General features: G+C 39.2%; 1 protein-coding gene across 1 annotated transcript in view; it reads left to right on the top strand.

Annotated features, from left to right (window-relative positions):
- Window positions 1-27,456, top strand: part of ALDH1A2 (aldehyde dehydrogenase 1 family member A2) — an 86,816-nt gene that overhangs the window by 29,679 nt on the left and 29,681 nt on the right. Inside the window, exons 2-7 of the mRNA XM_079769514.1 lie at window positions 6,582-6,686; window positions 6,838-6,978; window positions 10,078-10,207; window positions 20,520-20,581; window positions 22,659-22,787; window positions 22,912-23,025. Coding sequence (XP_079625640.1) covers window positions 6,582-6,686; window positions 6,838-6,978; window positions 10,078-10,207; window positions 20,520-20,581; window positions 22,659-22,787; window positions 22,912-23,025 — 681 coding nt within the window. The remainder of the gene's footprint in view (window positions 1-6,581; window positions 6,687-6,837; window positions 6,979-10,077; window positions 10,208-20,519; window positions 20,582-22,658; window positions 22,788-22,911; window positions 23,026-27,456) is intronic.

Genomic DNA, 27,456 nt, shown 5'->3' with positions numbered 1-27,456 from the left:
AAGAAAGAAAAAGAATTGGACAAAAAATAAATACTCAATGATTACAAACTGCACAAGAAAACCTGCAAGAAAATAATAAAAGGGCAAATCATCGACAAAGATGATAATCAGAGACTTACAGCAGACTTCTTATAAACACCATTGCAGGATAGAAAATATTGGAATAATATTCTCAAAGTAGTGTGAGAAAGTAATTGTCTTCTGGGGATATCTTTTGAGAATGAGGGTGCAATATATATGTGTGTGTGTATATATATATTTATATTTGGGCTTGAGACTTCATCCCCAATAGATCTTTACTGAATGAAATTCTAAAGAATCATAAGAATAAAATAAAAACTTCTTAAATACATAATTTTCTGAGTAAAATAATTTTATAACAAACTCTTGAAGAAAGCAATTATATTTCGTGTTCTAAGGTCCTTATAATTGTTTGGGAGGAATGTATATAAACTTTACACTTCAAATTAAATATACATGATAAAACATCATAAAAAATCATGAACAATCAATGAAAGAATAGAAATATTGTGTGCAAATACCAAACCAATAAAAGGGGAAATTTAATTGTAAAACAAACAATGGCAAATATTAATGAACTTGAGAGAAGAATCAAGAAAGGGGAAAACAGGAAGTAAAATAAAGCAAAAAATGTATCTAAGAATAAAAAAGTTAAAATTTAGGATGCCAGGTCAAGCAGGAGGATGGGACCTGGCAGAAACCCACAAGCATCTTCAGTGATATTAATAACATTCTAGTGCTTGAATAGTGTGTTCATGATGTGCTTTAATATAGTGCTTGTTCACTCACATTTATGTTACATATATTCTTTTGTATGTATTAAATATAGTATTATAAAAGAAAACTTTACTGCCCAAATATGTTTTCATTCTTCAGAGTGTTTCAGATTTTATTTTGGTGTGGGAGACATTATATTTCTAATCATATCAGGAAAGGTACTAGACAGTGATTCATGTCCTCTCCCAGCAGACATCCCATTCCAGTTAACATCAATTAAGTGCCCACCACATTCATTATGTCTTTGAATACCAACAGCAACCCATAAAATGCCAATGGACAGTTCTTCACAGCCATAGGAAGAAAGTTAGGTTATGAGCTAATCCATCCTACAGCAGACAGGGAGCTTATTTATGGGTCATATGCTTTTTTTGCCTGTGATTTGAGCATCACGGAATTATATAATATTATGTATTATGTCAATATTTGTATATTTTACAGATGAAGACACTGAGCAAGCTCAGATAACTTAGCTAGAGTCAGACATCTTTACTTGCACAGAGGTCTAGAGTAGAAAAGGCTACATCTTCCTGATACTTATTTTGAAATTCAATACCATGCAAGGCAGAATTTTCTAGTTTCTCATACAACTATTAACAAGTATTTTAACAGAAATAATTTGTAAATTTAAAAGAATAATTTTGGCAGCATTGGGCCATATTTTAAGGCAGAGCTTGAATTATTTTATTTTCCACAAACTCACATTTAAGAATGAACTTTTGTGAAAAGAAAGATGTTAAATCTTCATTATTTCATTTAACGTATTTGTTTTGGTCACTTATAGTATGAAAGGTAGGCACCAAAGGGCAACTCTAACCTCTACTTTTTTTCACTTTTCATTTTGAAATAATTTCCAATTTATTTTTAAAAATTTCAAAAATAACGCAAAGAATTCCTATGTACCTTTCACCCAGATTCCCCAGGAAATTAACATGGATACACGATCTAATCCAAAGACCTTACTCGAATCCCATCAGTTGTCCCAATGATATATATATTTCTGGTCCAGGAGCCAGGCCACAGTCACATGATTCATTTATTTTTACATATCATTAGTGTCCTTTATTTTAGAATGGTGTTTTAGTCTTTCTTTGTCTTTCATGACCTTGGCTCTTTAAAAAGATAAAAAAATTAAGGCCACTTATTTTGTAGGATGTGCTTTAATTTGGATTTGTCTGATAATTTCCTCCTGATTAAATTCAGGTTATGCCTTTCAAGTAAGAATACTGCAGAAGGATCTGTGTCCTCAGTGTATCACATAAGGAGCACATGCTATCAATATGTCCCATCACTGGTGACGTTAACTTTGATCAGTTGATTAAGGTGGTGTCTGCCAAGTTTCTTCAATGTAAAGTGGCTGTTTTTCCCTTTGTAATTAAGAAGTATCTTGAGGGAGACTACACAAACACCCAATTTTTCATCATGTTTTTGCCCACTAAGTTTACCATGTGTTGATGATTTTTGCCTGAAGCAGTTATTATTGTGGTGTTTGACAAATGGTGATGATCTAATTCCATCATTCCTTCACTGCTGTTAGTTGGAATTCTACTTGAAGAAGAGCTTTTCCTTATCCCTCATTTATTTACTTATTCATTTAAAATCTTTATATCAGTATGGACTCTTGGATGCTTTTTTCATTATATGAATATAATTCATTAATATTCTTACTTATTTTGTTGTTTAAATTATCCCAGTGTTGGTGTTGGGGAGCCCCTTCATGTTGGCTCCTGTCCTTTCAATATGTCCCATCAGTTTTTGAACATGTATTTGATTTCTGGTATCACACTAGTCCAGGATCATTTTGTGCTTCCCTGCTACAACTCTGAAATAAACTATTTCTCCAAGGAGCCCAGTCAGAGAAGAACACGTTAGACAGCATTTTAAAATTTTTGAAATGGTCCAGAGAAGTTGAAAACCTTCAAGCATTGTGGAGGTATTTGCTATCACATGTACCAACAAAGTTGTTGTACAAGCTTTTAAATGGTCATACTGTAGACAAATTAGGGTCTACAAAAATAGTAATGCAGTAGAAATATAAAGTATTTTAACCTTTGTCATATCAGGAAAAATAGTCATCACATTTACCATTTGGGCCCAAAGGACTCTTTTTAAAAAATTTAAAAAAATTTTTTTTTATTGATTTCAGAGAGGAAGGGAGAGGGAGAGAGAGATAGAAACATCAATGATGAGAGAGAATCATTGATCCGCTGCCTCCTGCACGCCCCCTACTGGGGATCAAGCCCACAACCCAGGCATGTGCCCTAGGCTGGAATTGAACCTGCGACCCTTCAGTTCACAGGCTGACACTCTATCCACTGAGCCAAACCAGCTAGGGCTGGACTCTTTATATTTTAAATTTTTAAAATTATTTTATGAAAAATTAGTAAATAAACAGATAGCTAAACGAACGAAATAATTGAAACATAGCAAACCAAAGTTTCTTCTGTATTTTTCTGGTTTTGAAAGTATATATACCTGAAATAGGCAATGACCTTTGAGTACATTGATGCGTTTATCAGTTTTCATGTATGAAATGGGAAATATTCATGTCATAAATACTGATTCCAGATTTTAAATACATTTCTGGTAGGTTATAGCATATCATTTCTGTTTTTTTTTCTTACATGTGCATACAATGTAATACTATTAAAAAGTTTGAAGGCTCATAATTTTGTAAAAAAGATGATGGCCATCATTTTGTCCCATAATTACGAAAACATTTTTATTTTTATTTTTGAAAGCATAAATTTGATTAATCCAATGAACTTTTACATCATATCTGTCCTTTCAATCACCTTTGTGTATACACCTACCTTCAGTATTTATCCATTTATGAATCATAGCAAGTAAATTTTTATCTACACATATCATAAAAGATAAAACAGTTGTTACATATCCTTTTATCAAAACAAGATGGTCCAGGTTCTTGTTGCAAAATAATAAATGATTAAGTCCTTCCTGATGAATGACTGGTTAAAATGTCATATTCCTCTTTGTGTTTATAAATTGTTCGCTCTTTGATTTTTCAATTTGAGAAAATTTATTTATCCTAAAGACTCATAGTCCAAGATTTTTCTCATTCAGTCAATCTCACCCCCATTAGTAGAGTCTCTAGTGTTTCTGTCTCTCTGCCTTCATCTTCTGACTCATCTAACAATTGTGAAATGTCCTTGTTAATTTCCTTCTCTTTCCCATTATGGACAGAAATGAAACAATTTGAATTCTTAACTATGTTCAGTAAAAGCTAAAAAGAATGTGACAAAGGTGGTGCTTCCCAATTTTTGTATACCCTTTTGAAAGATAATACATTGGACAACACAGTAAGAAAAGTGAATGATGATGAAATAGGGTGATGTGTTTATTTATTCACTAGTGATCTGTTGCACAGATTCGTGCACATGAAAAGGAAATTAATTAGAAGAAATATTTTAATATCACTATTTGCCCTTTCTCTATAATAGAAGTGTCAACCAAATTCACGATTGACAATGGCAGATTGAAACACATGTGTGCAATTGGTGCCAATGAAAGCTTTATATGTATCACACATGCACAAGTCAACATTTCTTTTTAAATTGCCAGTGCGCGTCAGATGTACAGGCCAGCCAGTCGGTTAGACGGTCGGACAGTCACTTAGCCTTTTATATATATAGATTTCTAGGCAGTTCTATAATGTTTTTGTTTCCTTATTTTTTAGGATTTTTTTTAGCATAGTTAGAAATAATTAATGAGTGATGATGAAATAGTTTTTAGGATGATGAAATAGCAAAATGTTTCAAGGTTTAGGAAAAATCACTAAGATCCCATATTATATCTTTGGTTTATAAAAAGATCAATGCTCCTAAATGACAATAGTAAGAGAATGAATTTTATTCTACTAAAAACAAATAATTTTTCTCTTAGATCAAATTAGAAGACCACTATGAAACAATAAAAGTCATGAAATATCAATCCTTACAAATAGAACTGCTCAGCAAAGAATCTTAAAAACTAAAATTGGATCGTGATGATTTTCCAAAGATTGAGAAGTAGATAAATAGTGGATAAAATGAATAAATATTGGCAAGACTCCTTGTTCCTTAAATCTGATAATAATACAGTACTTATGAATCCTTAATAAAATTAACCTCTTATTTTTCTTGTGTGATCATATAGTGTTTCAAAGGAACATGCAGATATGATCAGCTGTGAACTGTTAGGAAATTTGTTAAATGGAGTGAAAAGAGAACTAGACCAGGAGTCCAAGAACTGTAGCTCTAATTCAGGCTTAGACATCAGCTAACTAGTTGTGTTTCTTTGGACTGAGCAATCCTGGCAACCATGGTATAGTGGAAAGAGCAATAGACTGATTCAGAGCCACCACGAGAACCTGCTTCTTAGGACTCTTAACTTCCCGGCCTCTGTTGTCTCATTTTCTGTAGAGATAATAAAATCCTGCTGTTAGGGGTGTTGTAAGTATTTAATGAATTACTAGAGACTATGTAAGACGCTGCCTGGAAGGCTGGAACTCTTAGACATCTTTGCCGCTCCAGTGGCTAGAAGTAGCTAAGTATTTATTGAATAAATGAATAATTACACTAAGTATGTTTATACATTGTATATTAAAATGTATGAAATTACAAGGTCATTGTGTTTGTGTTTAATACATTTGTATTAAGTGCTATATAGATATAATATATTTTTCTCCCTTTATCTTAAAAAGCCTTTAGGAAAAGATAACTTCTTCAACACAAGCTCATTGTTTTATCAAAGCCAGGAAAAAGGGAAGCTTTGGAATAGTATAGAACCTAATATTTAAAATTGTAACTCTGTAATCATTTTGCCTCATCTGTGATTGTTAAAATGGCAGGCAACAATAAACCAGCTTACCACTGACTGACTCATAAGTTCAGAAACTTTCATTGTCATGCCATTAATGTTACAGAGAATGTCTGTGCATTCTTTGACTTTTAATAGTCCAAACTATTCACTTGGGTTTCTTTCTTAATGCAATAAAATTTTTAAAATTTTTTTGCCTTTATTTCCCATTCTCTTTTAACTCGTGTCTTACAAATCTTCTGAGACATTGACTCAAATAATTTCTTAAACCATTAGTCTCTTTGCCATTTTAAAAAAATCTTCATTTTTTATATAAGGAAACTTGAAAAATTTGAAAGTTATAGACCTTTTCCCTCTGCTAAGCCATGTAACCTACCAAGCAAAGAGAAAGAAATCTCACTTGGGTTCAACTTGTAACTTGTTTGATTCACTAGTTAGTTTGGTCAGAGTCGTTGCTCGATTAGGATCTGACTGTAAATTAAGTAAACGCTTATTTCAGCACCTTCAAGTTTCCTTGTGAAGACGCTTATGCCTCTGACAGAGAAACTAGGATCTAAGGTTTGACCACTGTCAGTTTAATCCACAATTTACTCGTACGTGTATTGGCCAGAGCTTGGACAATAGATCAATAAATATTCTCAGCCCCAGTGTATGTTTTCTATGTTTATGAGACTCTGTCCTTTCATTTCTATTTGACTCTCTCACTGGTTGACAGGTTCACTGTATTTAATCTTTGGATGACATTGAGGTAAAAAAAATGTATAGAGGAAATTCCTGAATTGGGGGGAAGCTGGACTGCATACTGTTTAGGGGTCTCTTACAACTCTTCATATTCTGTACTTTACTTGCATAGCTGCAAGCATATAGAGTAAGTATGATTACTGTGATACTTCCGTAACAGTTTGCCTCTGACTGGCTTCCTGTCACCTGTCTCACCAAGCCCATTCTGCTGTCTACTCCTTTAGATTTTTATTAACAACGAGTGGCAGAACTCAGAGAGCGGAAGAGTGTTCCCTGTCTATAATCCAGCCACAGGAGAACAGGTGTGTGAAGTTCAAGAAGCAGACAAGGTACGTCCTTCTTAGAAAAAAGACTCCCTATGAAGTTACTTTCCAGACACCACCCCTGACATTCACTCATCACCTTTTTCATGAGAGCAGTTGGTTCTTCCTTTATCTGGAGTGTTGTCTCGCTTCAGTTGTGCTTCATTCTCTCTAACAGGCGGATATAGACAAAGCAGTGCAGGCAGCCCGCCTGGCTTTCTCCCTTGGTTCAGTGTGGAGAAGGATGGATGCTTCTGAAAGAGGCCGTCTGTTGGATAAGCTCGCAGACTTGGTGGAACGAGACAGGGCAGTGCTTGCAGTAAGTAGCCTAAGCAAACATGTCTTTACCCCAAATTTACCTTTCCGCTGAAATTCAGATTCCTCACTCTCTATGAAAGTGTGGTGTGAAGCAGACCTGGGGAACAAGCCACGGGGTACGTAACGCAAGAAAAACGAGAGATGTTTGGTTTTTGCATCAGGTGGGGGAGGTAGGTGGAGGACCAGCTGAGTGTCTCTTCTTACTTAATTTTGAAGAACAAAACCTTAGCTTCCCATGACTGGTAAGGGTCTTCCTGTCTCCCTCCCGCCCACGACAAACAAAACAAAACAACCCTGTTAAGCAGCAGGAGAGTCACCATGCTGCTTGCGGAAAACCAATGCCAAATGATTCATTGAAGAATCAAAAGGGCAGTTTTTGACGCCCCAGAGTTAACCCCTCTTGACTAAGGAGACTCCTTCAGGAGCACGGGGCGTGATGGGGACTCCTGTGCCCTTTGTTCAGTCCCTTTCAGTTACTTCCTTTCACTAAAACAGTCTTTTTCTTACATAAGGAACTTGCCTCTCTTAATGTTTTTGTTGTTGTTACTGCCAGTTTTTAAAGCAAAATCATTTTGTTAGAGAAAAGAGTTTTTGAAAGCTGGCACCATTAAGGAATGCCCGTTCTGTACACAAGGGATCGCCACGTGGATGACACACAACTGATCAATTAATATTTAGGGCCTCCTTGCTCAGTCAGGGCATTCAAACCACGAATACTAGACCCTGCTGTCTACTTGGGCAAACAGGTCCCCGTGGGGCTTGCTTTGGGAGAGGCAGGCATCAGCACCCTTCCTCAGTTCACACCTACATGGCCGCTCCCTCCCACCAGCCCCCTCAGGGATCTGTTCAGAGTATGGAAACAAAAGTGCATCCTTATGGAGAGGGTTTGGAACGCTAGTGATACGTGACAGTTATTCATCTATAAAACCATTTCCTAACCTGGTCCTTCAAGGAGGTGCTTATTCATATTGTGAAAAAGGTGTTTCATGGTGAAATGGTTCCTTCTTGGAGATTCACAAGACACCAAGCATATTAATGACTCTGAAAAGTCCTATCTCATGTTTCTCAAACTTATTTAAGCCTCAACACCAATTTTTTTTTTTTTTTTTTTGGCTAACCTATCAATATCATGCAAAACTGAATTTTTTGGAATAGCTTAGGGTATTCCAAGGTACATGATTTTTTTGAGAGTGAAAATTATGTTTTACTTAAAAAAAAATCCTTAGCACAGTTCTTGGCACATAAATAGTCAGTGGGAGGTACTCTGAGGGTCTGTAAGGGTCAGCTTGATTGAGTTAAAGACATACAATATTTACAACATTAGATTAACAATATGTACTGGATGATGATACAGCTCATTTTTGTAGTTGTTAGTTTCATGTCATAAAATTCAAATGCCATTCTTTTTCTGACATATGTCTCACTGTGATGACACTTGAATGGCCTTTCTACTTTTAAACCCTACCAAGTCACCAGAGGAGTGAGTGTTAATAAGAGGTAGCCTCTGGAATGTGGGGGAGCTCCTGCCCGAAACTGAAGTTAATACTGTATCCGAGTAAACACAGTTGAAAGTAAACCGAGTCTGGCAGCTCTCAGGCAGATTTGGCTGGTGCCAGTAGCTCCTAGGGACCATTCAGGTGGCCCGGATTTTCATTATTGACTCTGTTCCACTCTGTGCTGTATAGATGGCTCTATGTTAGACATGGAGAATGTAATGCTCATCTCATGAATGTATAAATATTCTAAAAAGTACTAGGAAGTAATTTGATTTCCTTTAATAAAGGTGAGTCAGTGTACAGTGATAAGTAACATGATATTTTATTTATGTTTTTGAGGTGACATTGGTTAATAGGATCATATAAGCTTCAAGTGTGCATGTCTATGATACATGATCTGTATATTGCATTGTGTGCCCACCATTCAAGTCAAATCATCCTCCATCACCATGTATTAGGCCCCCTATATCCTTTACCACCTTCCCACCCACCTCTCTGTGGTAACCATGTTTGTATTTATGGGTTTCTTTTTTATATCCCACATATGAACAAAATCATATGGTTCTTAGCTTGAGAATATTATGCTAAGCAAAATAAGTCAGTCAGAAAAAGAAGCTAAGTAACATGATATTTTAAAATGAATTTCATCTTATACATACAGTAAGTGGATAAATTGCACTGTAAATAATAGTATTTTCATGTTATGGGATGGAGAATATTTCAATTTTAGTTTTCAGTGCTCAGTTTTCATACCATTATGTTTTATAAAATGTCCTCATAGAAAAGGACATGAGATTACAAACATGTTTTGTTTATTTCATTTGTTCACCTTGTAACACCGTTAATATTTCTCAAGTCAAAATACTCTTTTCTCATTTCAGTGTATTCATTTCTAATTCTTTTTGTTACGGATTTAACCATTTAGAAACATGTGATTAAAATAATAACATTTATAATCTAAAACTGCTTATATCTCTATTTTTATTAAATGAACCAGATACTTCACTCTCAATATATAATGGTTGCTAACATAAATATTTACAAAAAAGCAGCCCTCGAGTAGTTAAAGTCTGAGCTTCCCTGGAGGAGACCTTGTTTATTTGGTGGCAATAAATAAACTCACTGTGCGCCGTGGATATTCCCTTCCTCAGCAGGGGTCTTGGCAGCTGTGGAAAACGTTTTATATTCTCATCAGTTGCATAAAAGCCCATGTCCCTACTCCTCTTGTGGATTCAGATTACTGGCGTGGACTCTGACCCCCTCCCTCCCCAGCTCTGATCACTAATATAAGGGAAGGTGGTGTGACTAGAGAGTACTTGTTTATCACCAGTTGAAGAAATCTTGTGTTTATGCGCTTGGATAGTGATTACTGGGAGCACGCAAGCCCAAGAACATGCACAGATATATTTATTGTGGTTTTTACTGGAAACTAAACTAAATGGCAGCACTGAAAACTTTGTATTTGAGAAATCAGAGTTGACCAGGTATGCATCACTGTCCATATTCACCTGTGTTCTCTTGCTTTCTTTTTTCTTCTGCTCCAGAAATTATATAGCGTATTACTGGAAAGTTCAAACTTATTTTCTCTGTTTCTTTTCCTGCAGACCATGGAATCCCTCAATGGTGGCAAACCGTTCCTGCAAGCTTTTTATGTGGATTTGCAGGGGGTCATCAAAACCCTTCGGTATTACGCAGGCTGGGCTGATAAAATTCACGGAATGACCATTCCTGTAGGTATGTGAGATCTGACTACATTGAAAAAGGAAACATGAGACCCCACCGGAAACATACTTTTCACCACCAAACACAAACAGCAGTCACATAGAATACAGATATGAGCACACTTCTAGCAGACTGAACCGAGCAAAGAACCAAACAAATTACATCACTAGGATAATGACCCTATTTCTACACATAGACAGTTCACATATAAGTGCAGGGTAAAGCCACTTACATCAATACATCAGTGAGCCAAGGAACAGGTATGTGTCTGTCAGCTGCTGAGTGCTCAGCACTGGGCTAGGTTAGGTTCAGAGCCGGGGAGAGGCCTCGGGTTTGGTGAAGTCTGGGAAAATTCTGAGAAGATTAAGACATAGTTCTTTCCCTCCTGAAACATACCAGCAAGATCTATTTGTTTGGAAGAAAATACTCTAAAATGTTAACAGTTGTTTTCTCTTGGTGGTGAGATTATGGATGACGTATTTCTTTAAAAATAATATTTTTTCCATATTGACCATGAATTACTTTCACAATCTATAAAAACAGCAATCATCCTGATACCTTTCTTTTTTTCTTTTTCTTCTTTTTTTAAGACTTAGAGTACATTTTAAAAATATATATTTTTTATTGATTTTTTTACAGAGAGGAAGGGAGAGGGACAGAGAGTTAGAAACATCGATGAGAGAGAAACATCAATCAGCTGCCTCCTGCATACCTCCTACTGGGTATGTGCCCACAACCAAAGGCAACCAAGGTACATGCCCTTGACCGGAATTGAACATGGGACCCTTGAGTACTCAGGCCGATGCTCTATCCACTGAGCCAAAGCAGTTAGGGCTCTTTTTCTTTCTTTCTTTCTTTCTTTTTTTTTTTTTAAGTCATGTGGCTTGGCCTATCAGTGCTGTATTCCTTTAAAGGAGAGGGAAAGTATCCAGACTGAGTTCCTGATCTGAGCGTGAATATTAGGGATAGCGAATCCCACATGGAGTGCTTGCCCAGCACCCCAAAAGGAAGGCACTATTATTAACCTCCTCACTGACAGAGGAGGAAACTGAGGCCTCGGGAAGTTAAATAGTTTTTCTAACTAACCCAGCTAGAGTTGTAAAGCTGAAATTTTAACATTAGAGCTTGGTGACTCGGCTCACTAGAGGATCCGTTTTACCTACTGGGAGGAAGAGTTATGACAGGAAAGGGACTGACTGAAAGAGCCATGTGGATGGGAGTGTGAGTAGATACAAGGAAAGAAAATACATGTTTATTGAGTGGCTCCTGGAGGCTGCCAAGTCCCGTGCCAGGTACTCTACCTGTGTTCTCCGGAACACAGCCTGCTCTCCCTGTGCATACAGTAGGTCCTTGCGTTACGTCGGAGATCCCTTCCTGAGGCACGACGTATTTTCGCAGTAAGTCGGAACCCACCTACATAAGCACCTACATCACTCACATGGAGCACGTACACAGCAGTAATGAAGTGAAACAGTAAAAGAAATTAAAAGGAAGATAACAATTCCTCACCTTTACTTGTGGTAAATAAATAATAAAAAACATAAAGCACATATGTACATATGTCGAAATGATGGAACTTTTTTTTTTTTAATAAATAATTGGCACGTAACTATGAAACGAAGTATGTCGAGTCAAACGTAACCCAAGGACTGCCTGTACTAGGAAGAGTGCGAAATAATGCTGGGATCCTGGGAGTGCCCTGTGAGGCATTCCTAGACTCAAGAGTATCTATATATATAAAAAAAGCCAGCAACCAGAAAGCTGTAATGAACAGAACGACTGGTCGCTATGACGCCCAATGCGACCAGCCAACTGGCCAGATCTGGAGGTGGGGCTGGCATCCAACCTCCCCCAGCCCCTCCCCCCAGCCAGCCCCACTCCAGATGGGCCCCCCACCCCGATCAGGGGCAGGGTTGGCAGGCCAACTGCCTTCGGCCCCTCCCCGAGGCCGACCCTGCCGCCAATGGGCCCCCACCACCCCAAACAACCTGCAGCCCCTCCCCCAAGCCAGCTCCGCCCTCTATTGTCCCCCACACACACACCAATTGGGGTGGGGCTGGCCGGCCAACCTCACACAGTCCCTCCCCAGCTGCTGACCCCCAATCGGCCCCCCCACCCAATCGGGGGCAGGGCCCACTGGCCAATCACCTGCAGCCCCTCCCCCCCAGCCGGCCTGGCCCTGATTGGCACCGATCAGGGCGGGCCGGCTAAAAAACCTCCCACTGTCTCCTCCTCCTGATAGGCTCAGCCCCAATTCGCCCCAACTGGGGCTGGACCCCACCGGTGCACAAATTCGTGCACTGGGCCTCTCGTTGGTTTATAAAAAGGGGATGGTTGGCTGATAGTGCAGATGGCTTAGAGCAGTTCTTCTCAAACTTCATTGTGCCTGTGTACCACCTGGGATCTTCTTCAAGTGCAGTTTCTGATTGAATAGGCATGGGGTGGGGCCTGAGATTCTGTATTCCTAACCAGCTGCCAGGTGATGCCTGGGCTGCAGGGCCTCTGCCTTGAGTAGCAAGGAGAGGACAGAGACCAGCACGGAGCAGGCACCTGCTCTCTCAGGTCCTGTGTTAAGCATTGGGGACTACAAAGGTGAGTAAGTAAGATGCTCATAAAATAGTAAGGAAAAGCAACAAGTAGATAAGCAAATGCAGTACAGTGTGGTTTGTTCAGATGTGGAAGCATGAAATTCATAGGAGAGGCAATCTTAGCCAGTATTAAGGCTTCCTTGAGAAGGAGTTGAGATGAACAAGATGATACCTGAAGGATAGGAAAGTAAAGATGGAGATAGGGCCATCACAGATGGTGGCAATCCCTGTGCAAAGCATGGAGGGAGGAGAGTACAGAGTGGTAGTGGATCTGAAAGTATAACCAGATATAGAAGACAGTGGGGCTCTGGGGCTGGGGCAACTATGCTACACATTTTATTCCAATGGTGAGTCACTGAATTATTTTAAATACATGAGTGCCTTGATCAAAATTGCACTTTGATTACATGATGGACAATCAGTTGGAGAGCAAGTATCTGCTACCTCCTCCACCCCCTCGTAGGGTAGCCTCCCTCTAGAATATTTGGAAAGAGGACAAAAGGGTTATGGCATGACCATTCTGAGCCATCCACTGGACAGCTGCTTCTCCTTCTGACTTGAGAGCCTCTCCCTTTCCTCTCCATTACATCCCACTCAAGGCCCATCGTGAATGTTATCCCAGAATCATGCAGTATCATTGTGATTCACGAAGGTCTTGATGCTTTTTCCTGTACAGCACTGTCTGTCATTTCCTGCCATGATGCTCAGTGGAGCTGTTGTCTCTGACCATAAATCCTATCTCTGACCCTGCTACAATGGCACTTCTAATTATGTTGATAAATAATAACCATTACTATGATTTAGTGAACACCTTATTTGTGCTCATTATATTATCTCTAATCTCATAGCAACCCAGCAGGCAAAGTATTATTTTCCCCATTTTGATTATTTTAAACCTATATTCTCTTGTGTCCACAAACTCTTTATGATGGAGGATCAAAACTTATTTGCAATTAATGGAGGGAGAAATGGAGGTTAATTGATTTGCGTAAGGTTTTCCTCTGTAACTACTTAGTGTTGATTTTATTGATTTTGGGCTATGTAAGCAGAGAAAATATAGTTCATGCTTTAAGCTGAATTCCTACAGAATGGCTTTATATTAGCCTACAAAAAAGGTTAAAAACCTACTCAGGTCATATGTAATTATTTATTCACTTCCATCCCCTTTCAGTTTTACGTGTTAAATGAAATAATAGGTAAAAAAGTGCTCAGACATTGACTCAGATCCCAAGGCTTTGCATTAAACAGCTACATCTAGTTTAGAGCTATTAACGAAGGTCGCATATGGTGAAATCTTATTGTTCCCTAAGAGGGAAGAATCAGGGTAGTTAGTGGGACCTGAGTTGGTGGTGACAGGAGGTCATGAAGTCTGTTTCACATGTAACCTCTTTGAGAGGTTTAAGGCTGCAAAGACCTCAAGGATTCCTAAGACCAATCTCCTCATTTTTCAGACAAAGAAACTGAGGTCCAGAAAAGTAATGTAAAGTCTCAGTGTTTGTATAGGTGTTTATAGTTTATCATTATAGCCGTAAACTGTTCTGCGAGGTCTGTTCAGTGTCTGTTCAGTGTCAGAATACATAGGAATCTGCCAGGGGACATGACGGGATGGATCAGTGTAGCTGGTCTAATTGTTTTAATACTGGAGATGGAAAGATGACCTCCCATTCACTGAATTCTGTACAGATTTTTATGCTATCAAATAAACTAATTTTTAGTGTGACCAGGTATATCAAACTAACTGCAGTTCTTCAAATACTCTTAGTATTGTTACGTAACTGAGAGCTAGTTCTTGCAGTCCATTTTGGATAAACTTCTCAACTTCTGGCACATTTCAGATTTTTCTGATTTTATTGACTTTACATATTGCCCAATTATACTGTCTAATTTTTGTATAGACTGTGCCAATGTCAGATATGCTTATGAGAAGTCTGTAAAATTTTTTTTCAAGCAACTATAAAATCTGCTTTAAGAAGTAATGTTTACTTTGAAGGAATAATCCAAATAATTAAATTGTTCTAATTAACTAAATAATTGCTATCTCTCCTGTGCAATTTTTTCTTTTTAATCCTTACCCGAGGATACTTGCCCATTGATTTTTAGAGAGAGTGGAAGAGAGAGGGAAAGACAGAGAGAAATATTGATATGAGAGAAACACATCGATTGGTTGCTTTCTGCACGTGCCCTGACCAGGGCCCAGGCCGGGGAGGAGCCTGCAATAGAGGCACGTGCCTGGAATTGAGCCCAGGACCCTTCGGTCCACAGGCCAACACTCTATCCACTGAGCCAAACCAGCCAAGTCTCTCCTATGTAATTTGTTGAGCCCTCCTCAAAAAACAGTACAGTAGCTCAAGTGTATTTCACAAATACAGAGGAAGTTTATTACTTATTTCTAGGAAAGAAGACGATATAATTCTAGAAATGGCTCAATCTACACATATAAAATTTGATCCAAAGTTCAACTAAATTTATCCTGTATAATCACAGGGTAATATGCAAATCAACTGAACGGTGGAATGACTGGTCGCTATGACACGCACTGACCACCGGGGGAAGAAGCTCAACACAGGAGCTGCCCCCTGGTGGTCAGTGCACTCCCACAGGGGGAGTGCTGCTCAGCCAGAAGCCGGCCTCTGCGGCAGCGCTAAGGATGTCTGGCTGACAGCTTAGGCTCTCTCCCCACGGGAGCAGGCCTAAGTTGTCAGTTGGACATATCCCGAGGGCTCCTGGACTATGAGAGGGCACAGGCTGGGTTGAGGTTCCACCCTCCCCCCCCACCCCCCCTGGGTACACAAATCTTGTGCACTGGGCCTCTAGTAGTATGATAATATCTTTAATTGTAAGAAATTTATATTCCTCATGCTGTGTAAAAACACTCAGGTGTAAAACACATCAGGGAAGTTGTCTCTGGATGAGTCTTAAACTCCTGTAAGAGTGGTATCTTACTCTATGATTTTTACTTTCTTGAGTGAAATGGGAAAGAGGCTGAGAGATAAAAACCTTACATGTGTGCTTTAGTATTTCTGTTTCAGTATCTCATCTTTTCTTTAGTTTTCTCCACCATAGTTATTATGTTCTGACTTGTCAGTTCAGGCTGTGGGATTCAGAACATTATTTTGGTGTCCTCATCAAATGCAGGCCTTCGTGCTGAGTCTGGTTCTCTCTGCTTCATGATTGGTAAGAAGACCTAAGATCATCGCAGCCCCAAGTGGAGAGTCTGTGTTTGGGTGGACATGTTTTCCACATCAAGCCCATGAGAAATGAAGGGAACAACCTTTTAAGTCATCTTGCCGTACTTGGGGAGCATCCTATATAATAAAGAGCTAATATACCAATTAGACCGAACAGCAGAACAACCATCCAGACATCCTTCCAGACGATCATCCGGACGACGTTCCAGACGAAGCCGGGGCTGTGAGGGCCGAGCCCCTTGCACGAATTTCGTGCATCAGGCCTCTAGTTATTAACATAAAAGATGGGAAAATGGGTGGTAATTTTTCTTCTAGCAGATGAGAGTACTCATTATGTATCATCTTAGGTGTAGAAGGGAGAGAGAGGTTATTACTGTCGCCCCTGTGAGTCAACTCACCTAGGAAAAGGGGAGAGAGGCGCTCAGCCTTGTGCCCCCCAACTGAGGTAAGGGGATGTTGCTTTGCAGTGTTCCCTGTATACTTTAAGATGCTGGAGTTTCTGTGAGTTTTGTGTGTCCACATTCCAGATCCTCAGAGTCATCCTCACTTTTTACAATAGGGTTGTCGTTTTACCCCATTTGAACTTGTTGACATAACACGGATCCTATGATTTGTGATATCCACCTAAATTCAACACCTTATTCACAAAAGAGTCTTTAGTATGTTTTTAAGGGTAATGAACTTGAAGTCTGATGACCTAGTTTCAAGTCCAGGAGCCACAATTTAACCAGTTATATGACTCTGAGCTTAACCTACCTGTGCCATATTTTCTCTATTTATAAAATGCTGATAATAACAGTTGCTGTGTTTTGTTTTTTTAATCTCATCAAATTGTTTTGAACATGAAATAAGAATGTGAAAATATTTTGTAAGGCTCTATAGAAATATATATGTTTGTTCTTATTTTGCTATTTTAAAAGTATTAAAAACATTGATCAGATTCCCCTACCCTTCAGATTCCTTTCAGGCAAATTAGTCGAGTTACCAGAGAGGCAAAAATAAATAAACAGAAATGAAGTCAGCATGAAGCCGGCTGTAGGTCATCACGATGCCTGTCGACTCCCATTTACCCTCTTGGTTCCATTGAACCTCGCTACTCGGAGTGTGATCCATGGGTCAGAAGTGCCGGCATCACCTGGGAGCTTGTGGAGGCTCAGGTCCCCCAGACTTCCTGACTCAGAGTCTGCATTGCAACAAGACCTCCAGGGGCTTTGTGTACACTTTTAAACTTGAGAAGTACAATATAGCACACCACCTGGCGCTTGTAGCATGCAAGGTGACTCTACACAGTAAAGTAGTGAATGTTTTTTATTTTAATTATTAGGTTTGAAGAAATCAGAAGAAAAGATTGCTAACTCATGAACCCAGTTGCTTCATAGATTTTCTTTAAGGTGATGCTAACAAGTAGTCATGTACATATATTTAAAAGATGAGTTGATTTAATAGAATGATTGAGTAATAGAGTAGTTATACTTGGATATAGCAGAAATGATGAAGATGGCTCTTGATCAATTGGTGTTTGGATAACGTTAGTCTGGAAGCTTGGTGGGATTTGGAGCGGGTCGTAGTACCTGGGAGGACCTCTGAAATGCCTTTAGCCTTAGACAAGGATGCATGTAGAAGGCACAGCTACTGTATTTGCCAGGGCCCCAGATCAGGCTAGGGGTGTCCAGAATCACCTTGTGCTGACCAGACTGGAATACAGACTGAACTATGGTCCTTTCTTTATCTCTTTCACTCAGTGCTCTGTTGGGAAGAGTTCAAGCACCAAACCCTGTATTTCTTTATTGACTACTAGGGACAGAAGATTCTTCAGTTCATTTCTCAGTGCCAGCCTTTAGCTAATTGTCCAATCTGTGAGCTGTTTATTCAGGAAAGTTTCACTCCCCATACTCAGTTTCTCTTGGGACACAATTATGGAGTCAAGTTCAGTTCCTCATGAGGTCAGTTTTTTAAGATTTTGCCTACACTTTTTTTTCTTCTCTTTCATTTCTTCAGTAACTTTCAAAATCACATAAGTAATACCACTAAATTCTTAAGCACTTAGCACGCAGAGGGGGAAATGCTTTATGAATCACCATGCTGTGCTTGCACTAGTGCCTTGTGAATTTTCTCTGAACCGTTCCCATGTCCCACACGGGCTTCTAAAGTAAACACCTGTATTGTTCTTCAGTTCCTCTTCCCATATTTTCCTCAGCCCATTTGTACTCCATCTTGACATTATACTCTGATTTTTATGGTTTGTGATTATCCACCTGAATCCATCACCTTAGCCAAACTGTAGAGTTTAGTTGGGAAGGATTTCCTTGGAAATGAAACTCTTTAGCCTATTGATTGGTATTACTGCTCCCCATGGAATACCTTCCCTGGAAGAAGAGCCTGACATCACATTTATATCTACTGAAAAAAACAATCTGAAACATAAAAAGGTATTAACATTTAAAAAAAACACCCACCTTTACAGAGATTTATAAATTGAAGAAGGGTAATAACTGGCACTATTGTAAAGAATGACATCTATGATAATTCTTGAGTTGTCTGCACACAAACTAAGGTATATAAAATGATAGTGTTTACAGCATTATTTGTAACTAGAGGCATGATGCACAAATTCATGCATGGGTGGGCCATCCGGCCCATCCGGCCGGGGGCGGGGGGGGGGGGGGGGGAAGGACCATGGGAGGTTGGCCGGCCACAGGAGGTTGGTTGTGGGAGCGCACTGACCACCAAGGGGCAGCTCCTGCATTGAGCATCTGCCCCCTGGTGGTTAGTGCATGCCATAGCGACTGGTCATTCGGTTGTTTGGTCATTCGGTTGCTTAGGCTTTTATATATATACTAGAGGCCTGGTGCATGAAATTCATGCATGAGGGTAGGGGAGTCCCTCAGCCCTGCCTGCACCCTCTCGCAATCTGGGACATGCCCCTCGCAATCTGGGACTGCTGGCTCCTAACCGCTGGCCTGCCTGCCTGCCTATCGCCCCTAACCACCTCTGCTTGCCTGCTTGATCTCCCCTAACCACTCGCCTGCCTGCCTGATCGCCCCTAACTACTCTGCCTGCCTTCCTCATTGCCCCTAACCACTTGCTTGCTTGCCTGATTGCCCCTGACCACCTCTGCCTGCCTGCCTGATCGCCCCTAACCACTCACCTGCCTGCCTGATTGCCCCTAACTGCTTGCCTGCCTGCCTGATCACCCCTAACCGACTCTGCCTCGGCCCTGCTGCCACAGCTTCATCCAGAAGGATGTCCAGAATGATGTCCAGAAGGTTGTTCAGCTGTCTTGTCTAATTAGCATAGTACGCTTTTGTTATTATAGATAGATAGCCTAAACTGAAAGCAGTCTCGGTGTCCCTCAGGATAGTTTGTAAGTAGTACCATTATTGAGCCAGTGGAATAACACTCAGCAGTTAAATATGTTATATTTATGTGAAAAAAAGTGGAAAAAAGATAAAATATAGAAGACTGAATAATATGATGCTATTTACATTTTAAAAAAACAAGAGGTGGGGCAGAATAAAAGGATGCTACCAGTAACAGATAGCTGTTAATTTTGGGAAGAGGTCCAGGAAAAAGAGAGAGAGAGAGACCTTTAATTATTTTAAAATGTATAATTTTGAATTTAAAACAATTCTGTGTGGTAAATATTAGTGATTCAGATGTGTTTAGAGATAATGATTAACAGTCACATCATTTTCTCTTCCCGAAACCCACGCCTCCCTCCTGTCCCCACCTGTACCCCTGCCTGTCCCCAGCAGTGATGCTCTTCACTTTCCCAGAGGGATGGCTTTTGAGAGAGAAAATGTATCAGTGAAGTGACCAAAAGGTTGGCAATTGAGGGAAAAACAAAGACTTTGCCCAGGACCAGAAAGGGAAGGCCCTATGCTAAAAATGCGCTGTTCTTTTTCTTTTTGGTTATTTCAATTAGCCATTTAAAATAATTCAGATAAACATAATGGCATTTTCCTAAAGGAGAATTTGGTTTGGCTTTCCCGGATAATTATTCCAATTACCTTTTGTCCCTATAAGGAAAACCAGGTTATTAAATCATCCTTGTTTCCATGGCTAGTTTGGGGGTGGAGGCTTTGGGTTATTGATGGAGTTTTCTTTGAAGTGGACTTTGGCCTTCTTAAAATTAGGCCTACATATGCTTGCGTCCGAGGGCTCAGGAAGTGCATTTGAAAATTTTGAGGTGTCTCAGTTTTTAAATCAAATAACTGTTCTACATATAAGTATCATTTAAATATCTAATATAAAATTTAGTAGTGAATATTTTCCAGTAACCCCCACCCCAAAAACTTCCTCCCCAAGACTGTTTCTAGTACCATCAACCTGTCCATCATTCTGCCTCTGAGGTTAGTACTCTGGGTATCTGGGAGCCATAACCAGAGATACTTTATGCCAAGTGAAGTATCTACCCGCTTTCGTACTCAGTTGAGTGGGATGTTTTCTCAACTTTATTTCTCATTTTTGCTGCCACCAAGTTCTCCCTCTGCTTGTTTTTTTTTCTGATCTGGATTCTCTGGTAGTGACCATTCTCATTTCTTTCAGATGGAGACTATTTTACCTTCACAAGACATGAACCCATTGGAGTGTGTGGACAGATCATCCCGGTGAGTGTAGATCCTCATGCTTCGTATTTATTTTCATTTGAACCAGTTCTCTTAAAAGATACATAAAACATGGATCTCAGTGATGTGTGTTTTCCATTACTGGGGGGGGAAAAAAACCGAGCTCATGTTGTTGACATATCTTTAACAGCCTCCCTGCAAATGCTTATTTGAACAGGTTAATAGGGTTTCAGCTCCGTTACCAGGAGTTGAGTTCTCAAGTCATGGAATTCTCATGATTAAAATAAGCAAAGCCAAGCCCCATGTATTAATAACCTACCCTTGGTTATGGATGTCCATTCAGCTTATGGAAAATTAATGCTTTGTTATATTTGCTTGTTTATTTTTTAAAACTGTGGCTCACCATCTTTCTAGGCATATTGTTTTATATGGTCTTTTAATCCCATTCTTTCTCACTGTTTCTTTTCACAAGAATCTAGATAGAAGACTCTACAGAAGACACAGCAGTACCATTAACGTCACGGTCATAATTGAAACCATGCCGGGCTGTTGTGTGTCTTGTAAAGGGAAATAGATGTAGTGCTTAGTGTTTGGATTGGAACATTAAACATTGTCTTTTTTTCCTGCCTCTCTCTCATACACAGCCGTGGCACTATACAAAACACCATCCAATCTCCCAACAGTGCTAGCTCATCATTCTGGCCAGGATTTCAGGGGAGGCTCAAACTAAACTCTTACGTTGTAGACAAGGAGATTTCTCTTTTTAAAATCTACGAGAATGAGTTAAGATCATCTTTGGGCTTGGGGGGGCAAAAATTTTTTAGAGATATCAATATTCTTTTCATGAGCTATAGAGTCGGGTTACTGTGAAATTTATTAGAGAATGAAAGCGGAAAATGAGAGGTTTGGTTTAAGTTCTCCTGCTCCTAACCGCCCTCCCCTTCTCCCCCGACCCTTTCCCCCTCCCCCCCCCCCCCCCCCCCGGGAAACCCCACTTGGATCAGAGCAGGGGTGAGGTCTGTTACCTTAATTGCAGGAGCTGAAGCCTGCTCTCCTGGCCCTTCCCAGACTCTCGGGGCAGCAGCTTTCACTGACAGGACAAGAGCTGCCTGTCAGCCACTCCGCTCGGTTACCGCGCTCCAAGATTTATATGCTGTAGATGGAATTGAAACATCACTGTGGACTCCCAAGTTTATAAACAACGAAGGGGAAAAGAAATTGGGTGTTTGGTGAAGGCAAGACACTTGTATATTTTTGCAAGCTTGCCAGGGCCAGTGAGAATCTTTCAGGGGTGGCAGCTGAGATGCTTCAGGCAGAAACACATTGTGGTCGGGCTGAAGCCAGGGGACCAGCAATTCTGTTTTCTTTCTTAATGAAATTATCAGCAACACCTGATAGTCCTGAGGCTCATGCCTGTGCTTAGGACAATGCAAGCTCAATATTCTTTTAAAATCATTTTTGGCCCCAAATTCAGATACATATATTTTTTGGTCTCCATTAGCTTATTTTGCAGTGGAAAGAAAACAAACTAAAATTTTTGCCTACTCCAAAAGCAAAGATGCACTCTATTTTTATAATCATGTTTTTGTGATAATATATATATATATATCACGTATTTCAAGGCCGTGCCTTTTACATATATATATGTAAAAGGCACGGCCTTGAAATACGCATTGACTTAAATATAATTCACAGCTGGAATATTCTCTTCCAGTTCTTCCACACTGGAGAGCTTTCATACCCGTCTGAAATCCCTGGTACAAAAATCACAAATGCAAGAAAAAGTTTTCATACTCAAGAACCTCCTGGAACCAAAGTCTAGTTTTAAAAACATGTAAAGTAACAACAATGAAAAAACAAAACAAAGAAAAAAAAGCAAAGACTCTTTTCACTGTGTGATTTCTTTTGCTGGGTAGTTGGAATACAGTAATTTGGATTTTCAAGGCCAGTCCTATTTTATTCTTAATGAAGTAATTTTAAAAATCCAAACATCTACACTTTGTGGTGGGACAAGATTTATGTTGAGGACTAGTCTGAGAAACCTGAGAAGTCACAGCTTGAAAACAAAGTAGCGGAGGGATAGTTTTCCATCTACCAACCGCGGTTTTTTTCCTTTCAGTGGAACTTCCCCCTGCTGATGTTTGCCTGGAAAATTGCTCCAGCTCTGTGCTGCGGCAATACAGTAGTTATTAAACCAGCAGAGCAAACACCACTCAGTGCGCTCTACATGGGAGCCCTCATCAAGGAGGTAAGAGAAGCCGCCTTCAGAAGTGGCCACCGCTCCGTACAGTTGGGGCCTATTGGAGCCTAGCTGATTTCACCTGCTTCTTCAGCTCTCACAAGCCACCCTTCCTCCAATTGTGTTTTGTTAGGCTGGCTTTCCACCAGGAGTCGTCAATATTTTGCCAGGATATGGGCCAACGGCTGGGGCAGCAATAGCATCTCACATTGGCATAGACAAGATTGCGTTCACAGGGTCTACTGAGGTAGGTACCTGGGAAACCATGGGTTGAACAATCCTGCACGTGAGTTGAGGGTTCAAAAGGAACAGGAAATGTTACTGAGAGGCTGGTCACCAAAGGAGCAGTGAGCACCCAAGCCCTCCAAGGACATCATTGGTGTCATAGCTGGGATACTGGCGAATCTCAAAGTAAAGGCACACGTTGACCAGCGCGGCCACAGACCCCTGATCTTTTTGTGTGTGATGCCATCTGTGTAAAACCTGTCTCAGAAAAATAAACAAAACCCTATTGTCTTTTGAAATAAAAGAAATACAGAGGCAAAAACAAATAAAAACTATTTCAGAAGAGACTCTCCCAATGACTGGGTTTCTGAACACTCTCTTGAATCAAGAACAATAATGGCAAAAGCCAGTTAAGAAGCTGGAAATTAATCTCTGGTAGAGATTAAAGTGGGAAGTGTTCTCTTCTGTTTATTTCCACCAGATCATGTAGATGCAACTGGCAACTACCTCTGCCCATGAGTCATAAGGGATGATATAGAGCAGGGGTCAGCAAGCTTTTTTCTGTAAAAGGCCAGGTGATAAGTAGTGTAGACTTTGCAGGCACTACTGTCTCTGACGCAACTACTCAACTATGCCCCTGTAGCACCAAGTTGCCACAGGCAGTATATAAGCTGACCGTGGCTACAGGCCCATAAAGCTTTATTTAAAGATACTGAAATTTGAATTTCATATAATTTTTATGCCTCACAAAATATGAATCTTTTTAAAATTTGTTTTCCAACCATTTAAAATCACAAAAACGGTTCTTAGCTTGTGAGCCATACTGGATAGGCAAGGGGCCAAATTTGGCCCCTGGGCCATAGTTTATTTATCCCTGCCTGATATGGAGTCACAAGTCTGCTTAGAGGGTTTATAATAAAATGTTACCCCAAAATGTCTTGGATTGAGGTAACAGAGGTGACAAAAGATAATCTGACCCACTTTACCAAGTAGAACTTTACGGATGACACCATCATCAAACAAAGGATGTTTGCGGGTCTAGAGCAGTGCTACCTAATAGAAATATAATGAGAGCAACATTTGTCATTTAAAATGTGCTATTAGCCACATGAAACATTTTAAGTTAATTAATTTTAATTATATATATATATATATATATATATATATATATATATATATATTGATTGATTTCAGAGAGGAATGGAGAGGGAGAGAGAAATAGAAACATCAATGATGAGAGAAAGTCATTGATTGGCTGCGTCTTGCATGCCCCCCACTGGAGATCGAGCTGGAAACCTGGGCATTTACCCTGACCAGAAATTGAACTGTGACCTCATGGTTCATAAATCGACACTCAACCACTGAGCCACACTGGCTGGGCAATTTTATTTAATCTGGTATTTCCATATTATCATTTTAATTTATGATCAATATAAAAATCATTATCCCATATTTTACATTCTTTTTTCATTATGAAGTCTTCAAAATCTGGTATATAGTTTACATTTAGCATATCTCAATTCACATTTTGACTTTTCAAGTGCTTTATTATTTTTTAAAAATATTTTTATTTGTTTTAGAGAGGGAGAGGGAGATAGAAACATCAACGATGAGAGAGAATCATTGATCGGCTGCCTCCTGCACGCCCCACACTAGGGATTGAGCCTGAAACCCGGACATGTGCACTGACTGGGAATCAGACGTGACTTCCTAGTTCATAGGTCAACGCTCAACCACTGAGCAATGCCAGCTGGGCTCAACTGAGCAATTGGACAGCACAGGTCTAGGGACTTGAGTATATCTGCTGATACAGTTAATGGTACTTGGTTAAACTGACAGATGTCAAAATGTTTAATAAGAAATTAATTGATTAATAAACCTGATGGTAATTTATAGTTACACATTATTGTTTTATGTTTGTCAACCTTTTATTTTAGTTGTATTCAGTATAGTAATTTTGAAATTTCAGTGAAACATAACCCAAAATGTGAGTGTGAAAGAGAATTATTATTCCTAATCAACTAAGTCTAATGTGTTGAAAAGATTTGCTAAGAGCTAGATGCTTAGGAAAACGGCAGTCAATGAAGAGTGGGTGGGGGGAATATAAATCTAGATAGAGTGTGCACCTGGATTGCTTTGCAAATGTTTTTAAGTCCTCACTGCATTTTTAAAGAAACTGAAACCAGAAATCTTAAACAATATTTTAAGGGTATAGTTTACTAAGAAAGGACAGGTGGACACCTAGTTAAAGAAAAGTCCTTGGTCCTATATCCAAAGATTGCAGAATGAGTGTACATATTTTTAAAACTAAAATGAAGTACTTAAAGTATCTTTCCCTATGCCAGTGATGGGCAACCTTTTGAGCGTGGTGTGTCAAACTTCGCCAAAAAACTGAGCATAATTCGGGTAGTGTGTCACTTTGAGGAAAAAACATTTCGCAAATGTTTCATCCTTAGGAGCAGCAAATGTTTCATCCTCAGCATGCGGCCGCCTCAACGGCCGCGTGTCATCAGAAATGGCTATGCGTGTCAGTGCTGACACGCGTGTCATAGGTTCGCCATCACTGCCTATGCTTTAACCTTTTTCTCATTAACCAACCAATGGTCCTGGTTGAGTCAGATGAGAGTCTTGGGCTATATAATAATTTTTAATAAAAATGAGTTCATAATATATAAAATGAGATATTAGAATTTATATGTCAGCCTCTATAGATCACCTTCATTCTTTTTTAATAGCTGCAAGAATACTCTTGCATTAGTGTATCATAGTTTAATACAGTGTAACACTCATTCATGTACACTGACATTTTTTTCACTTTTTTACACAGCCTATTACACATATTATTGAAATAAAAATTCTTAGAGATCTAAGAATTTCTGTTCGATATGTTTTAGAAGTGGAATTGCAAAACAAAAGGATATTTATATGTTAACTTGCTTATCACCAAGAATGCATTAGAGTGATGGTTTTATTTTTGAGCTATATATTGTGTTAATCTATTTCTTGTAGAATTTACAACTATTCCCAGTTTGTTCGTTGCTTTCTAATTAAACAAAAAAAAGAGTTGTCATGCACAAGTTTTAAATTTGTATACAGTCATAGCTTTCAATCTTTCTCTTAATGGCTTCTGGGCTTCCTGTCATCTTTAAAGAACCTCTTCAAGATTATACAAATGGCCCTTAACATTTTCTTTCAGTACCTTTATGGCTTTGTTTTTGTTTAAATCTTTAATCTGGTTGGAATTTATTTTCATAAATAATGAAAGAGGAGGTCTAAGTTTATTTTCTTTACAAATGAGTGTTCAGTTCCTTCCACACCATTTATTAAACAATCTATCCCTTTGCAGCTCATTTGAATAAAACATTAACGTTATATGATAAATTTTCATATATTCATGTTTCTGTTTTGAGACTCAGAATTTTATCTGTCTATTCTTTCACTGGTGCCAGATTGCTTTAGTTACTAGATTATAAAAGATGTGTTGCAGTGTGGTAGGCAAGACACCCTGTTATTCGGTTTTTTCAAAACCTTTTGGCTATTCTTGCCCATTTTTTCAGATAAAATTTCAAATCCATTTTCTAAGCACCTTCCCTTCTTCCCCAAAAATCTCTCATTGGAATTTTGACTGGTGTTACATTACCTGTTTATATTAAATTGAGGATAAGTACTTTCTCCACATGAGATTGACTTCTCACGTAGGAACATGATGGAATTAGATGGCAGCAATTGTGGTGGTTGCATAGCTCTCTGAATGTACTGAAAGTCATTGACTCATCCACATTAAAAGGTGGCTTTTATGGTATGTGAATTACATCTTAGTAATGCTCTTAAAAATGGACGATTTTTAAAAAAGCATTTAAGGTTTTAATTGTGGTTATTAATAGCCAATATTGATTGAGCACCTCCTCTAAATACTTTGCATATATCATCTCACTACATCTTCACACGTGAGCACAGTGTGGCTGGGAGAGGTTAAATTACCTGCCCATGGTCACTTACTAGTAAGTTGTAGCTCAGAGAGTCATAGCAAAACTGCTCCAAATCACAGTGCTGCACTGCCTCTCTGGCTGAGGGGCCGTACAGCACCCCATGGGAGGAGGGAGCCATTAAAAACAAGGAATATCTCTCAGTGGAACATGTTTTGTTCAAATCATGGTCAAAAGTTTCTAATTCTGAAAGGTTGCTGTTCTAACCCCCCCCCCCACCCCAAAATTTACTTTAGCTTCTTTAAATCTTATTTGATATATTATGTTTCCATCTGGCTTTCTGGGATATAGGACCTGAAGTTTTAAACCTAAACTTTCTTAAATCAATTCCACAAACATTTATTAAGCACTTATTAAATATCAAGTACTATGCTAGACCTTAGAGAACTTGTATGATTCAGGTGATTGAATGTTAGTTACTGTGAATATGTAACTAATATTGTGGGATGTGTATGGGAGTGTGGAGG

The sequence above is a fragment of the Cnephaeus nilssonii genome (genome assembly GCF_951640355.1).
Source record: "Cnephaeus nilssonii genome assembly, chromosome: 4".
Taxonomy (NCBI): Eukaryota; Metazoa; Chordata; class Mammalia; order Chiroptera; family Vespertilionidae; genus Cnephaeus; species Cnephaeus nilssonii.
Note: the sequence above shows the minus strand (reverse complement) of the source record. Positions and strands in the feature narration are given on the sequence as shown.